A 16057-nucleotide genomic window follows, 5' to 3' on the forward strand; every position below is an offset into this window, starting at 1 on the left:
GCCCCCATTCTCCCCAGCTGGGGCCAGGTGAAGCTGCCCTCAGCAGCTGGATGAAGGCAGCGGCCATCTTGGCTAAGGGCAGCCCACGGCCTCTTTCCGGTCTGAGAAGGCCCTTCGCTGAGGTTGGCTTGCGTCCCGTTTAGAACAAGGAGAGGCGGCCACCATTTTGGGAAGAGGGCAGTTCTCCCCAAGCGTCGCTAACGAAGATTATTGTGCAGCCTCTGCTGATAGAGAAACTCCCCCTTATGGCGAATAACGGCAAAAAATGACCAGTCAGCCTAAAAAGTTACGTACAAATCTATCCCTTGCTCCAGATCCACCTCTCAGCCGCTCTGTGTGTAAACAGCCAATACCTGAGCTGATGTCAAGAGGGACAAAACGGGTCTGACGCTGCGGGCTGCGTTTCTTAAAGGACCCATTTTCAGAATTCATTTTTGTTCACAACCTAATTCACGGATCCACGTGTAACACCTCAGCCCATGCGTGCTGGGCTCAGAGTCCGGGCTGCCCGGCGTGGGAGGATACAGTCTTTTTCCTCCGGAACAGAGGCTATATCCCTGCTTTAAGTGCAAAACTCACCCTAAACTACAGGGCATGGCCAGCACCTCCAGGAGAACAAGATGACCCAGAATTATACCAGTAAATACTTTAAAATACCCGAGCGCGCCGGGAGGGATAGAAATGTTCATGCTTCAGGGCTTGACCTGGCCTATAGCTCCTGGGTGGTCAGGAGGGAACGTTGCCATCGGCAGGTTATCCCATCCCTCAGGGACTCTCTCAAGCAGCTGGTACAGGTCACTGCCAGAGCCTGGCTTAAAAGGACTGCGGTTCCTGTGTTGCTGTGCACGACCTGGCAGGTCTGTTGGGTGAGAGGCATTTCTCGGACAGCCCCGTCCCAGACCATTCGGGGTCTGTGCTCGCAGTGCCAGCCCGGCCGGGGACCTGGGGCTGCTGGCAAGACAGAGGGCTGCGGAGGAGACAGGCCAGAGGGACCGAGAGCAAAGGGCCCCGGCTTGATGCCACACAACAGAACGAAGGGGAAGCCGGACAGGCCTGGCCAGACGGCCTCTCGGAGGGAGAGCGCAGGGACAAGCCCACCCCAGCAGCGCGTCCTACCTGGCAAGGGGCAGCCCAGGATCTCCGCCCTCAGGCAGATGGTGCCATTCTCAAACCAGGTCTGGGGGTTGATGCGGATGTAGCGCGCCACCACCGGGGTGGGGAGGGCATTGAGCACGGGCGTCTCGGGGTCCTTGTTCCCCAGGAACACCTAGAGACAGACAGACGGACGCGGCCGTGGCCTTCGGCTGCTTGCGAGGCTCATTCTTATCCCCGTTATAAATACTCGTCCTTCTGGGGGAGGTGGGTGTTGGTGACAGGGGCTGGCGTGCCAGGCCCAGGGCCTCCAGCCCTGCACCCCCCCAGCAGCCGGAGCAGGGCTCCCCCATGCTGCCCCCTGCCCTTGGAGTCACTGACCTCCTGCCTGCGCCCCAGACCGGATCTCCCCTTGCTCTGAGCAGGACAGCGCCCACTCGCCTCGTGGCCCACTGCCTCCATTGCCCAGAGCGCTCTCCAGGCCACACGCCCAGCCCTCCACCTGGGGCGGGATGCTGAGTCCTTCTTCAAACACAAGCCGGGATTCTCCCAGGCTCCCGGGACTCTGGACTGCCAGGCAGCGAGAGCCGCGCCGTGTCGCCTGGCACTAGAGAAGCAGCGGCTGGGTCCAACGTCCGCATTGCCCAGTTGGCAGCTCCGAGGGCCCGGGATCAGAACCCAAAGGGTTACGTCCGCCCCAGCCCCTGCCTGCTCCCCCTGGCTCCCATTCAACCCGAGCTGCCTGCGAGAGGCTGGAACCTGGCACCAGACCCAGGCTTGTGCCACAGGGACGTGCCAAACCCCAGGGAAACCAACAGCTGCTCTGCCCCGGGCCAACAGGGCTCCAGGCGCCCGCCGGGGCCCGTGCCAGCTCAGAGCTCCCCAGGGAGAGAGCCGCAGAGTGCAGTGTGGGACTCTCACAGACACCCACTCACCGCTCAGCCACAAGCCCACCCCCACTGCCCTCCCCAGGGGGGCTGGCTCCCTCTCGGGGGCGCCAGTGAGATGGGACGAGCCAGGCGGGACCAGCGTCTCCCCCTAGTGCAGAGGGGGCTGGGAGCTGCCGGTTCCTCCCCTCCCCCCGCCAGGCTGATTGCTTTCTGCCTGTTTCCAAACTCAGTTCTTTCCCAAAAGATTGGGCAGGAAGAGGTCAGAGCACAGCTAATTCTATAGTGCGGACACACACACTGCACGTCTGTACACACACACACACACACACACACACACACACACACTGCACGTCTGTACACACACACACACTGCACGTCTGTACACACACACACACACACTGCACTGATTTATTTACACACACAGTGCACTGATTTACACAAACACACACACACAGCATGTATTCACACGCACTGCACTGATTTATTTACACGCATGGACACACACACACTCACCCCCTCCAGCCCGGGAGGGAGGGATTTTGCCCGGGGCTGGGGGCTGCCAGGGGAAGCAGAGCTGCCCTGGAGCTCTGGCCGTTTCTCTCTCTCCCCCCCCCCCCCCCCCCCCCGCCAGACAGAAGCTCTTTGTGCTGAGGATGGAGCCCAGCTGATGCTGGGAGGTGGGGGGGGGGGGCGCACAGGATGAGCTACAAACCAGCCCAGCCCACGCAGCTCTATTAACCCTCCGCAGACTGGCTGGTGCCGGGAGAGGGCTGCGGGGAGCAGGGAGGGGTCCGGTCCCATTGGGGGGCTGTCACGACTCCTGCTGCTGGGGGAAAGGCCCCCGAGGTGAGTGAGAGGCGCCCTCAGGATGGGGGTCTGGCCTGGCACAGCCTGACCCCAGACTCCAGGGCAGCAAATGTCGCTTAAAGTGCCCAGTGCCCTGCCCGTGCCCGTGGGGGGCCGCGCACAGCTCAGCGAAATCCGGAGGCTCTGACCCCGCACCTCCGTCCCCAAGTCCTCGAGGCCCCGGCAGGCGCTGCCACCCACAGCCACCGACTGTAAAAAGCCCATTCGCCCCGGTGCTGGCCCGTCGCCTTGGCCGCCTGCCCCACCAGCCTCCCATCCCCGCGATGCCCCAGGGCTGGGGCGCCCCCACTCACCACCTCCTCCGTCCCGTTCCTGCCTGGCTGCCAGCTGTGTGTGTCGTTACTGAACTGGACTTTGTAGGAGGTCACCCAGTCGTAACTACATGGGGAAGAGGGGGAGAGAGAATCAGCGGTGGGGTCAGTCACCAGCACTGAGGGGTTTATAGGGACCCTGGTCCCCTTCACTGATAGCCACACAAGAGCTGTCCGAGAGCCTAGATACCACGATGAGGGGCTCGCTGACCCAGCCAGTGGCTGCGGCCCCGGATCCATCACCCCGCGCTCTCCCCTCCCCTTCACTCGCTGCTTACGTCCAGATGGAGTTCAGGCCCTGTGTGATGACGCCGGTGAAACGGGTCGGCCGCCGGGCATCGATCTCCAGCCACTGGTCCCGGTCCTCGTGGCCGGCACACCAGCCTCCGTCGTAGAAGTCACCGTCGTGAATCCCGGACTGCGGCAGGGGGGGGGGGGGGGGGGCGACAGAGAGCGGCGGGAGGTCACTGTGGGGGCAGCCGCGGAGCGCGGGAAGCTGTGCGCTGGGAGTTCCCTTGCCAGCACCCCGGGGAGCTGGGCTCCTTGGGGCTCCCCACGGCAGGGACTGCCCTGCCCGAGATAGCGAACGCTACTGTGAACAGGTAACCCAGCCCAAGCCAGCCCTGTGGCTCATCGCCCCCCCCAGAACTGCAGGGAAATTCACCAGCTCTGCGCAGGTCTGACTAGTCTCAGCAACTTGGGCCAGATGTCACGAGCGCTCCCCCACGTCCGGGGCGCAGGCCAGCGGGAGCCACCGTGCTACCGGCAACGGGGCAGCTTCCCACCCCAAATCCCCACATCCTGGCTAGAAAACAGAGCCCTGGTTTCAGTGGGGAAATCCACAGAGCTGTGCAGAACTCCCCCCAACCCTCCCCGCAGAAACGGGTCCAGTTCTCCGGCTCTGAATGAAATGGAAAGGCACGGGGGGCTGCCGGGTCATTATGTACATTTTGGTGCCTGATGGTGGCGCCCCCTACTGGGGAGGGGAAATGCTCAGCAGGACCCTTTAGCCAGCTGCCGCGGGAGGTTTCTTGCCCTCCAGTGGAAGACGGCGCAGTGAAGAGGCTAGTGTAGGGGACAGATGGGGTAACCCTGCTGGGGGGGAGAGAGTTACATGAGGGGGCTGGGGCTGCAGCCAGGAGCCGTCCTCTTTGGAGCTGTCAGGATGGCACCCCAGAGCCCCTGGAGGGAGACGACGCCCAGCTGGTGGCCAGGTAACTGCCATGTGGGCTAGGAGAGTGTGACGAACTGGGACTGTTCTTAATGTGGTCTTTGAATGCTGAGTGGGGAGTGTTGGCTGGGAAGGCAGGGGAGGTTGGCTAGGACGGTCTGCACTGGGGGATGGGAGACTGGCCTTGAGGTAAGATACCTGAGCATGTAACATGAGAACCCAGGAAGGGGTTAGAGGCCAGGTGACACCTTTGCCCGGGAAACTGAACAAAGGCTGTGGGAGGGGTCGCTGAAGGGAGAGTTTCAGGAGCTGGCTGGTGGAATGGCTGGGAGGCAGACAGGGCTCTGACCTCCCAAGGGGGCTGTGGTGCCCTGGGACCCCAAGATGGACCTAACTGAGGGGGGTCCTGTTGTCTGTGCCTGCAAGACCTGTCTTGGACTGTGTTCCTGTCATCTAAATAAACCTTCTGCGTTACTGGCTGGCTGAGAGTCATGGTAAATCGCAGGAAGCTGGGGGTGCAGGGCCTTGTGTCCCCCCACACTCCGTGACAGAGAGGCCTCGCTCTGAAGGAAAGGGCTCCCCCCTCCCCCCGGCACAGCACACCTGTATATTGAGGCGTCCCCGGTGGGCACCCAGTCCGTAGCGCTTGATGCTGGAGGCTCGTAGCTGGAAGTCCGACACCCTCAGAGACTCCAGCCCCAGCGGGGGACATTCTGGTGGGAGGCCGAAGGGGGAAAGGAAAGAAAATCAGCTTAAAAGCCAGAGGGGCCAAAGGCATCCTTGGTGCAACTCCAGTGGCCTGCAAACAAACCTCTCCTCCCTGGAGCCTCGGCCAGCAACAGGGGCAGGAGGAGAGGGAGGCCGGGCCAGGAGCCGCTCCCCCTGGAATCCCATCCCCTGAACAATGGGGAGACCCCACCCAGGGGCAGACTAGCCAGGCTGGGCACCCTGGGGTGTCAGGGACAATCTCTCTCCTTCTCTCACTGGCTGGCGTCAAGTGCGATGTGATGTCCAGGGGCCCATGGTCTGGGTGACAGCCAGTACCAAATCTGGCTGGACCCTGCCGCCCTCTGCACTTAGCATCACCCGGGCCCCAGTGAGCCCTGCTCAGAGCCTTTAATCTCCAGAGCCCTCCCCGGCACTGACTGCAAACTCCCCCAGATGTACCCGCGGGGCAGAGCTCCACACTCCCAACTCCCTGTCCTCTCTGCTGCCCTAGGCCCGGGCGGTACGGGTATTCCCTGCGGCCTATTCTCCAGTGCTGCAGTGGGTCTAGGGGTAAGTGCTCAACAATGGGGGTTACCCTGTGTGACGAAGTGGGACTGTTCTTAATGTATTCCTCAGTTTCCCCTATGCAGTTCTTAAGTATCTAGGTGGTGGGATAAGGGTGTATGGTTGCTGCAGAGCAAAGGGCCAGTGTACATAAATGCCCGACACTCTGTCTCCTAGCAACTGATGGCCTGGGCCCCTCCTCTGCAAAGGTGCCAACTGAAGGTGTTGGAGACAAAGGGATCAGGTGACCTCCTGGCCTGGGAAAGAGACAAAGCCCAGAGAAGGAGGGGCTGGAGGGGAGTTTGGAGCTAGCTGGGGACTGGAAGGGAGGGCAGACGGGGGGTCTGCCTCGCTGGGCCCCAGAATGGACCCGGCGGAGGGGTCCCGTTCGCTGGACCTACAAGCTCTGTTTTAGACCGTGTTCCTGTCGTCTAATAAACCTCTGTTTTACTGGCCGAGAGTCACGTCTGACTGCGAAGTGGGGGGTGCAGAACCCTTTGGCTTCCCCAGGACCCCGCCTGGGCGGACTCGCTGTGGGAAGCGCACGGAGGGGCATATGCTGAATGCTCCCAGGAGAGACCCAGGAGGTGAAGCCGTGTGAGCTTCTTGCCCTGAAGACGGTCTGCTCCGAGGGAGAGGAGGCTCCCCAAAGTCCTGACTGGCTTTGTGGGGAGCAGTTCCAGAGCATCGCCCGGGGACTCCGTGACACCCTGCAGCCTGAGAGATGGAAGTATTTCCTCCTGTTTCCCTTTGCTTGGTTTCAGTGTGTTTGATGAGCTCTTTCTCGGAGCCGATACAGAGCCCAGGGCCCGGTTTGCTGCTACGGGGTGCTGGGCTGCTGGCTTGGAGACCTCATGTCTTGGCTGTCACAGAGGCTGCAGGCAGCACAGACAGTGCCACCATCATCAGCAGGGAATGAGTCTAGGGGCTCACACATCTGCCCCCAGAGCCAGAGCCAGAGCCGAGCGACTTCAGTACCGGAGCCAGCCGTGCCGTCGCTAACGCCCCCGGGCTAACCCCAGCGTTCCAGCCAACTCCAGCCTGCCGGTTACATTCAGCTTTCCTGATTCCCCCAGCAGTTTAAACCGCATCCGGCATTCCTCCTCGCTGCCTGGCCTACATTACTGCAGGGTTACTCGGCCTATTGAGCAGCGGCCGTGCTCCCCCCCCCCCCCCAGAGGTGGCTGCAGCATTTCACGGCTGGGTGGAGTGCAGGCACAGCTGTTTGCACCACCCAGAACGCTGTGTTAGTGCTAGGGACGGGAATTATTTATTGTTACACTGCGCACAAAGTCCGTGGGGATCCCCTGGATCCAGGGGGCTGCACACAGCCGTGAGGCCAGCCTGCTTCAGTTCTCCTCCGGCCAGGACTCAGAACGAGCTCCCGGGTGGGGTCTTCCCCCGCTCCCCACCCCAGGAAGAGCGCAGCACACTCAGCCCAGCCTGGAGCCAAACACACTGCTGGAGACACAAGCGCTGCCGGAGATCAGGCCAGCGGATACCAGAGAACAACGGAGTGCTGAAACCACAACCACAGCCTGTGAGGATGAGTCAAAGAGCCATCATATCCCGGCACAGCTGGCGCAATCCCAGGGGGTCTGTGCGGAGGATGGGGCCAGGCCAGTCACAGCTGTTCCCCTGTGGAACCTCCCGCTGCAGGCTGGGCTAGGCCCTGCGGGGGAGGCAGGTAACTGCACTGCTCTGTGGCGCCCCCTCTGGTCGTTGCTCAGAGGGCGGGGGGTAAAAAGGGAAGTGCTGGGAACTCCCTGGCACCCAGACTCACTGATGGCGCCCTGGAGATGCTGGGAAGAGAGGGGATCCCGCAGGGTGACTCGGACACAAACCCCTCCCCCCCCACTAGTGCTACAGCCCAAGCATGGGAGCCAGCAGGCCCTGCGATGGGAGAGCCGCGCCGGGCCAGCCACAGGCTGGGAGTGGCTCTCACGAGGTCTTTGCCCAGCGGGGTCATACACCCTCCCTCCCCCACAGCTGTGGCAGGGCCAATGCCACCCGGGCTCTTTCACTGCCTCCCTGGGGCTGCCCTGGGCACATGTGGAGACGCAGGGATGAGCCCGGGGAACTGGGCTTCTCCGACCTGCTGCGGGGCGAGCAGCCTCCCTCCTGCCTCTGCAGCCCGACCCGAGCCCCGTTTCTCCCGGGAACGCCCGAGCCTGATCCCAGCAGCCTGGAGCGGCGCCTTCGGCTTCCTCTTCCTCCCAGCCACGGCTCCCTCTCCGCAGGGGAAGCGATCTCGTCTTCTCTACGCCCCGGCCACGCTCTCAGACCTACGGAGCGAGCCCGCCCTGCGGTTCAGCTGCCTTGCCAGGGACGCAGGCGGGTTCCCTGCCCCTACTGTGCCACTGCCGGAGCTTCGAGCAGCCGGGGACGTGGCTCGGCTCTGCCCGGCCCGCGAGTGCGTTTGTGGAGCTGAAATCCCCCTGGGGACCAGTCACTCCGCTCCCGGTGCGACTCCCGCGTCCTCCGGACCAGCACTTTGGCGCCGCCAAGGCAGGGACAGCACCTGGCTGAGCCCATCACGCTGAATCCGAGCGAGGTCTAGACCTCATGGCAGTAGCAGCCACTAGGCCACGTGGACGCCAGGAGTTCCTGCCCTCAGCACCCAGCCCCGGCCCCTGAGCACCCACCAGCGCCTTGGCGTCTCTGGGCAGCACCTCTTTGCCTGGGCTAAGGTCACGTGGTGCAGGAGGCTCGGGGACTGGAGATCAGGCCCTGCGGCTTTGCACGCCCCTCCTCTGTGCTCCTGTGCGAGTCCCCAGTTCTGACAGGGCCTCGGCCAACTGCTTCCCCCAGCTGCGGGGCCCTCTGGCCCGGTCAGCCCTTGGACGCAGCAAGGGCCCCTGCACGCAGCGAGGGCCCCTGCAGCAGATCCGGCCCGGTAATGCTGCAGACTGACGAAGTGTGGGATTTTCTTGTTTGTTTTCTTGTTTTCGGTGGGGTTTCAATGGTTTGCATGCGGAGGGGGTGGGACTCAGTTTCCCTGGGTGTTACTGGTTTAACGAGGGGAGGGGAGAGGGAGTTTGTTGTTACAGAGGACCGGAGAGGGAACGTGGGACCCCAGCCAATGGCCTGGAGGATGGATACCCAGCGACCGGACCGGAGACCCAGCTCAGGAATCGCAGCCGGTTCTGGCCAGTGGGAGGACAATGGCCTGCAGAGTGAGGAGCCAGTGACCTAACCAGCCGGTTCCAGCCAGAGGACAGAAGCGAGGAGAGGATGCCCCAGTTTACGACCCTGTTTACCTGGAGAGAAGACAATGGACAGAGGTGGGGCCTGGGGCCGGGGAGCTCAGAAGCCCAGCTGGGAAGCAGGGGGGCTCGGGGCTGGAGAGGGGGAGCAGGCAGAGCCCACCTGGATGCAGGGGAGACTGGGATGTGCTGGGCTGAGGGAGGCCAGGCCTGAGGCCCTGAGAGTTTCCTGTGCTGTGTTCAACTCTCAATAAATCCTCCTGTTTTACGCTGGCTGAGAGTCACTCCGGTCTAGAGAACAGGGTGGCATCAACCCCTTCGGGGGTGGAGGCCCCGGGGGGTCCAGAGCGAGTGGACTCCCTGAGGGGTCCCACGGCAGAGACAGACGTGCTAAGGCTCAGAGAGGTGCGGCTCCAGGAGGTGGAGGGGCCTGACCCCGAGAGAGAGTGGACCCCCGAGAAGGGCTGTCGCACTGAAAGGGGCACCCCCCACGGACCGCATGGGGCCAAGAGTGGGCACGATCTGTGCGTCCGTGACACAGACCAGCTTCACTCAGACCTGAGAGCACTGGCCTGGCTTAGCTCCTGCGTGGGCATGAGGCCCCCCAGGCAGCGCCTGCCCCTGAGCTGGGTTAGCACCTGCCTCCTGCCGCTGTACGTCTCCCTGGGAGACACCCCCCTCTCTGGGGGACCAGTGAGAACAGCAACCATTAGGTAACGCTGCTCCCAGGTCCTGGAGCAATCGCAAGGTTAGGATTTGCCTCACAGAACAGCCCAGTGCCCATCTCATCCTGGGGTTGCCAACTTTCTAATTGCACCAAACAGAACACCCTTGCCCTGCTCCCTTCCCGCCTCTTCCATGAGGCCCCACCCCCAGCCCCGCCCCTTCTCCAAGGTTCTGCCCCCACTCACTCCATTCCCCTCCCTCTGTCGCTTGCTCTCCCCAACCCTCACTCACTCGCTCATTTTCACCGGGCTGGGGCAGGGGGGTTGGAGGGGGTGAGGGCATTGGCTGGGGCTGTGGGCTCTGGGCTGGGGCCGGGGATGAGGGGTTTGGGGTGCAGGAGGGGGCTCTGGGCTGGGACTGAGGGGTTCAGAGGTGGGAGGGGGATCAGGGCTGGGGTTGGGGTGAGGGCTCTGGGTGGGGGTGCAGGCTCTGGAGTGGGACTGGGGATGAGAGGTTTGGGGTACAGGAGGGGGCTCCAGGCTGGGATCGAGGGGTTTGGAGTGTGGGAGGGGGATCAGGGCTGGGGCAGGGGGTTGGGGTTCAGGAGAGGGGTTGGGGTGCAGGCTCTGGGTGGCGCTTACCTCAAGCAGCTCCCAGAAGCAGCGGCATGTCCCCCCTCTGGCTCCTACGCGGAGGCGCAGCCAGACAGCTCTGCACCGCTGCCCTGTCCGCAGGCGCCACCCCCACAGCTCCCATTGACAGTGGCTCCCCACTGCACCCTGCAGGGGAATGTCCTCCAGCCCCATGCTAGTGATCAGCTCCCGCTGTGATGGGGGAAACTGCCCAGTTGCCACTCGCAGATGTGCCCAGCCCGAGACTAGCGCCCGAGACTCGGCGTCTCCTGCTGGGATGCTGCCAAAGGCTCCTGGCTTGGCTTTGCTCCATGTTTGGTCCTCGGAGGCTGCGTCTACACTAGACGTTCCCTGGAAATCTCCCCAGTACAGCTCCTCAGGGGCTAGCGAGAGCGGGCGCCCTACTGCCCTGGCGTCGCTGCCTCACGAGGCCGTCCCAGTCAGCAGCGGGCTCCTGCCAACGTTCCACCCGGCTGCACCGCAGCTGAGCAGGAAACGCTCCTCAGTGCCGCGTGAAGCCTCAAAAGCCCAAGGAAAAACAACAGCGCCAGCTTTCCAAGGATAACCTGCGGGAGCCCAGGCTGGCCCTGGCTCCGTCTGTGGAAAGGTTCAGAGGCCCTGCCCCGGGGGCACACAGGGGGTATCTGTATGTGCATGCAGGAGCTCCTGGGAGGGGGGAGAGTGCATGTGGGGGCGTGTGCACATGCCAGTGTGTGCGGGGGGGAGACAGAGGGGGGTTCAGGCCCAGGCATGCACACGAGGATGTTTGTCAGTGCACAGGGCAGGGAGGTGAGTACATTTTGACAGGTATGTGAGCCCGTGGCAGTCCCCGTCGGGGTGCCCAGGGCGGGGGGGGGGGGGGGACATTTTGACAGGTATGTGAGCCCGTGGCAGTCCCCGTCGGGGTGCCCAGGGCAGGGGGGGGGTACATTTTGACAGGTATGTGAGCCCGTGGCAGTCCCCATCGGGGTGCCCAGGGCGGGGGGGGGGTGCAGCCGAGGGGCGGGAGCAATGGGGTGTTAATGCTGGTCTAATGACGGCCGTAACTCTGCATTTCTGCAGACACCTCTAGCTCGGGCAGGTCCTGGGGGCTGGCTGCAGTGGCAGGCACGGGGTGGGGGACCAGGCTGCTGACAAGGTTTGCTGAGGTGTGTGGGGGGGTTAAGAATCCAACCCTGCTCCTCCACAATGGAAAGTCACCTGTGCCCCAAAGGGAGAAGGAAGGAGTTGACTCCCCTTGGCAGTGTCATCTGCCTCCCAAGCGGGACAAGTTAGGTTTGCCAGCTCGGAGGTACAAAAATACTAGGACATCCGGGCTGATCCCGAGCCAGCAAGACAGCCGGCCGTGTGTACGCAGCACCCCGACAGATTTCCCAGGACAAGGGACACTCCCGGGAAAACCTGAGCAGGTGGCAACCGCACTTCCAAGCCCCCGCTGGCCCTGCCCATCTCTGCAAGACAGGTAAGCGTCGGGCAACGGAGCAGGGCGCTGGCAATGTAGCGGGAGCGTGTAATCAACGGAATTTGGTATCAGACCCAACCCCACCAGGAATCCCGGGCTGCTCCCTTGGATGGGGCGGTCATGGTGGGGCGGGGGCAGAGGGAGCTGCAGGACCCCGGGGTCTCTGCTGCGTAGGACGCAGGCCCTCGACTGTGCGTATGGCCGTGCGGGAGCTGGAGACGAGACCGGCGCTGGCCAAGTGGAACCGTGTGGAGTGGCTGGCACGGCATGGGGCTCAGCGGGGATACCCGGGCTGCGTCAGCGCCCCCTGGCGGGGGAAGTACGTACGTGGCTGCTGCTTGGTGGCTGCTCCCTGGCCCGAAGCCTTGGGTTTCTTCTTCAAGACTTTTTTCTTCACTACTTTAACCCGCACGGGTTTTTTCGTGGTGCCCCTGGCTGGAGAAAGGCAAACCAGACACACGGTCACCCCGCTCCTCCTCAGGGAGGGGGCGCCCGGAGCGGGCGAGCTCCAGACCGAGCAGCCAGGGGGGGATGCGGGGGCTGCAATTCAGGGCGCTGCCGGCCCCAGGCCTGCCATGGGGGGTGGCTGTGAGGATTGTGCTGCTCCCTCTAACCCGAGAGATCAAGGCTCCTTCGTGAACAACTGGGGACTGGTGTTTCCTGCTGCCCCAGAGCTCAGCCCCAGAGCAAGGGGCCCAGCTGTGCTGGAACCGCCTGTGGGTCCCGTCCGCTGTGACACACACAGTGCCCCCAAGCAGCTCCATTGCTATCTCTGTGCTGCACGTCCCGGCTGCTGGGAGCAGCACAGCCGCGGCAGGGCCAGAACTCGGTTCCTCCGGCTCCAGCGGCTGCGGCTAGAGGAGCTCACGAGGGGCCATCAGCGCAGGGCCTGGGACACGGCCTGGAGCGGCTGGGTCCCATCTCACGAAGGCGGCTGGTGCCCCGGCGCCCTAGGGAGTTTGTGGCAGAGCAGGGAGGCACCCAGGGCTGTTGGATCGTGGGGGATCCCCTGACCGCAGACTTGCTAGTTCCCCCCAGCCCAGAGGAACCTGGGGAGCGCCCGGAGACCTGGCAGTGGAGGGGAGGCTGGGGCTAGCGGGCATGGATGGGTTCTAGACTGCGTTAGCTCGGTCGCTCTGCTCCACTCCCCGACTCCTCTCCCTGGGCCCCCAGCTCAGAGATCCCATTGTCGCTTCTCCACCCCCTGAGCCAAGCCCAGCTCCCGGAAGCGAGGGGCCTGGCTGTGCTGAGATCTGGGAACAAGACTCAGGGGCATCCTGTCCATCACCCTGGGCCAGGATCCGCCCGTCACGGCCTCCCCCATCGCCCGCTCAGCAGAAAGCTGCTGGCCAAGTGGGGAACAGACAGGCCAGCTGGCAGCCAGCCGGCACTTTGGGGGAGAGCCAAGGGGAGCAGCCCGGCCAGCCAATCCCCTCTGCAGGCAAAGCAAAGGGAAGAAATCCTGTGAGGGGATCCGGGCTACTCAGGGGAAGGATCCCCCCCACCCCAGTTCCCAGCAGCCAAGTGAGGCCCCCGCTCCCACACAGCGCGGCGCAGCCTGTTCGCAGCTCGGCTTCTCAGCAACTTCGCACAGCTTGTGTGTGACTGCAGAGAAATGCAATGGGAGCGTCCGGTGCGCCACGCTGGGCACTCTTGGGGGATGCTGTGTAGTGAGAGCTCCCGCCCCCCCAAGCCACACAACGAGCACACAACACCTGGCACCACACAACACGCCCCACAGAGCGCACACAACACCCCAGCACCACGCAACACGCCCCACAAAGCGCACCCAATACACGGGCACCACACAACACGCCCCACAAAGCGCACACAATACACAGGCACTACACAACACGCCCCACAAAGCGCACACAATACACGGGCACCACGCAACACGTCCCACAAAGCGCACCCAATACACGGGCACCACGCAACATGCCCCACAGAGCGCACACAATACACGGGCACCACGCAACACGCCCCACAAAGCGCACACAATACACGGGCACCACGCAACACGCCCCACAAAGCGCACACAATACACGGGCACCACACAACACGCCCCACAGAGCGCACACAACACCCCGGCACCACACAACACGCCCCACAGAGCGCACGCGCCAGGCCACAGAACACAGCCCACAAGCCCACAGGAAAGAAAACGGGCGCAGAAGGCACCGCAACAGGGAATGCCTCGCACCGCACAGGACAGGACGCCCCCGGCGAAGAAAACCCAGCGCAAGCCAGCGCCGAGCAGGACGCCCCGTGCCCCAGCACAACCCCCGAGAGCCCCACGGGGAAGCCAAGCCTAGCAGAGCGCACCCCCAACGCACCCAGAGCAGAGAACTGGCACCGCACAGTGCACGGACCCAACACAGCCACAGGAGACACAACCACACACAGCAGGAGGCTGGAGCACCCCGCCCGAACCCACCCCCCTCCCCCAAGCGCCCAGCCCCCCGGTGCCAGGCTGGGCTCCAGCCCCTACCTTCACCACCCGCTGCCTTCTCCTCGGCTAGCCGCAGCCTCTCGCCCTCGGGGACGGGCTCCCGCAGCTGCCCCTGGGTGCTCGGCGCTGCGGGTGCCGCCGTCACCTCCCGCTCGCCGCCCGGGCGGAGGGTGGCGGGGCCAGGGGCCCCGTGCGCGCCGGGCAGGCGGGCTGCGGGGGCCAGGGCCAGGAGGAGCAGCAGGGGCCGGGCCAGCATGGCGAGGGGCGCAGGGGCCAGGCGGGGCGCACGGACACGGACGCGGGGCGCGCTGCTCTGGCTAGTTGCGCTCAGCCCGCAGCGCGGCTGGTCCCTCCCCCGGCCCCCCGGCCGGGCGCCACACAGCTACCGCATTGCGCGGAGTAGCGGGACCCGCCAAAAGCGCCTGGGCTCCCGGCTGGAGGGGGGACGGCGGTTCCCGCAGCGCCCGGGCCCCGGAGACCCCAAAGCCAGGGGCAGGGTCCCGCCCCGCTGCTCCCTGGGGCGAGCCTGCTGCTGTTTGCTGCCCTACTCCGCCAGCGAAGCTCCCAGGAGCCGCCCGTGCCCAGGGCACCAGGGCTGTGGGCGAAATGTGCCCGCGGGTGAGGGGCTGCCAGGGCTGGCGCTACAGCCCCTGCGCGGAGTCCAAGGCCGGCAGGACAGACAGCCCCACAATCATTCCTAGGCGATGGCATCGGGCGTTGGCTCTGGCCAGGAGTCTACAGGCCTTTGCTGCCCCCCACCCAAAAGGTGCTAGGGGACCTGCCTTCTAGTCCTGATTCCTGGCCATCCCACCCCCCGGCTTTGGGCCAGTCATTTCACAGCTCGGAGCCTCAGTTTCCTCGTCTGTAAAATGGGGCTTCCCTCCGCGAAGATCCCCCTTGCCGCAGCGACTGAGCCGCATGCGCTCATTAATGCGTTTCTCCTCCTCGCACCCCGGGCAGCAGGGCAGGGCTGTGATCCGCACTGGACAGACGGGAACTGAGGCCAGACAGACTTTGGATCAATGGGCTTTAAGCCCCTCAATACTCCTAAGGACCTGAGTCTATGTGACTTGTCCAAGGCCACGCCAGGAGGCAGTAGCAGAGGAACCGGGGACACCCAGGCCTGTGCCCAAGCCACTGGGCCAACCTTCCTCCTCTGCCTCCTAGGACAGGGTGTTAATGAACTAGTGCTTGGGAGGCGCTTTGGGCTTCTTGGATGGAAGGTGCTAAACTGGTGTTGGAACGAAAGTCCAGCGGGAGGGGACCCTTGTGGCTCTCGCTATGCCCTCAACCCCACGGGGTGCATGTGCCTCCACAGCACCATGCACACTCTGAGGCCGTGCAACGTTGAGAGTTAAGTATCGCTATTAATACGATACCTTCAGTGGAGCCTGCACCAGGGCGACTGAGGACAGAAATCGGCCTGGCACGCTCTGTCTCGGTTCCAGAAAAATGTGAACAAAAATTGGCAATCTTTTAAGGACACCTTACTGGATGCCCCAAAAGCCAAAATCAAGACAGAAGGTTATACTGGTTAAAAAGCCAGCCTGGTTTAGAGGGGCAGTGCAAAATATATATCACTAGTGGAAGAAAGGGGAAGTTGATAGTAATGAATATAAATCTGAAGTTAGGAACTGAAGAACATTGATAAGAGAAGCCAAGGGACACAAGGAGAAATCTATGGCCAGCAGTGTTAAGGACAATACGTTCTTTAAATATATTAGGAACAAAAAGAATCCTGACAATGGTATTGGTCTGTTACTAGATGGAATTGGCAGAACTATCAATGTTAATACAGAAAAGGGAGAAGTGCTCAAGAAATATTTCTGTTCTGTATTTGGGGAAAAAACAGATGAGGCAGTCTCATCATATGGTGTTAACACTCTTTCTATTCCATTAGTATCTCTGCAGGACGTTCAACAGCAGCTGCTAAAGTCTGACATTTTAAAGCAGCAAGTCCAAGAGATTTGAAAGAGCTGGCTGAGGAGCTCGCTGGACCATTAATGTTGATTTTCAGCAAGTCTTGGAGCACTGGGGAA

The 16057-nt window shown here is 63.0% G+C and overlaps 1 protein-coding gene across 1 annotated transcript in view; it reads right to left on the bottom strand.

Moving 5' to 3' along the window:
- Positions 1–14274, bottom strand: part of CPXM1 (carboxypeptidase X, M14 family member 1) — a 28414-nt gene extending 14140 nt beyond the window's left edge. Inside the window, exons 1-6 of the mRNA XM_065404878.1 lie at positions 14058–14274; positions 11897–12004; positions 4935–5044; positions 3439–3578; positions 3143–3227; positions 1117–1267 (exon numbers count right to left, since the gene is read on the bottom strand). Coding sequence (XP_065260950.1) covers positions 1117–1267; positions 3143–3227; positions 3439–3578; positions 4935–5044; positions 11897–12004; positions 14058–14274 — 811 coding nt within the window. The remainder of the gene's footprint in view (positions 1–1116; positions 1268–3142; positions 3228–3438; positions 3579–4934; positions 5045–11896; positions 12005–14057) is intronic.
- Positions 14275–16057: the final 1783 nt, after the last annotated feature.

This window comes from Emys orbicularis, chromosome 5 (genome assembly GCF_028017835.1).
Source record: "Emys orbicularis isolate rEmyOrb1 chromosome 5, rEmyOrb1.hap1, whole genome shotgun sequence".
Lineage (NCBI taxonomy): Eukaryota > Metazoa > Chordata > Testudines > Emydidae > Emys > Emys orbicularis.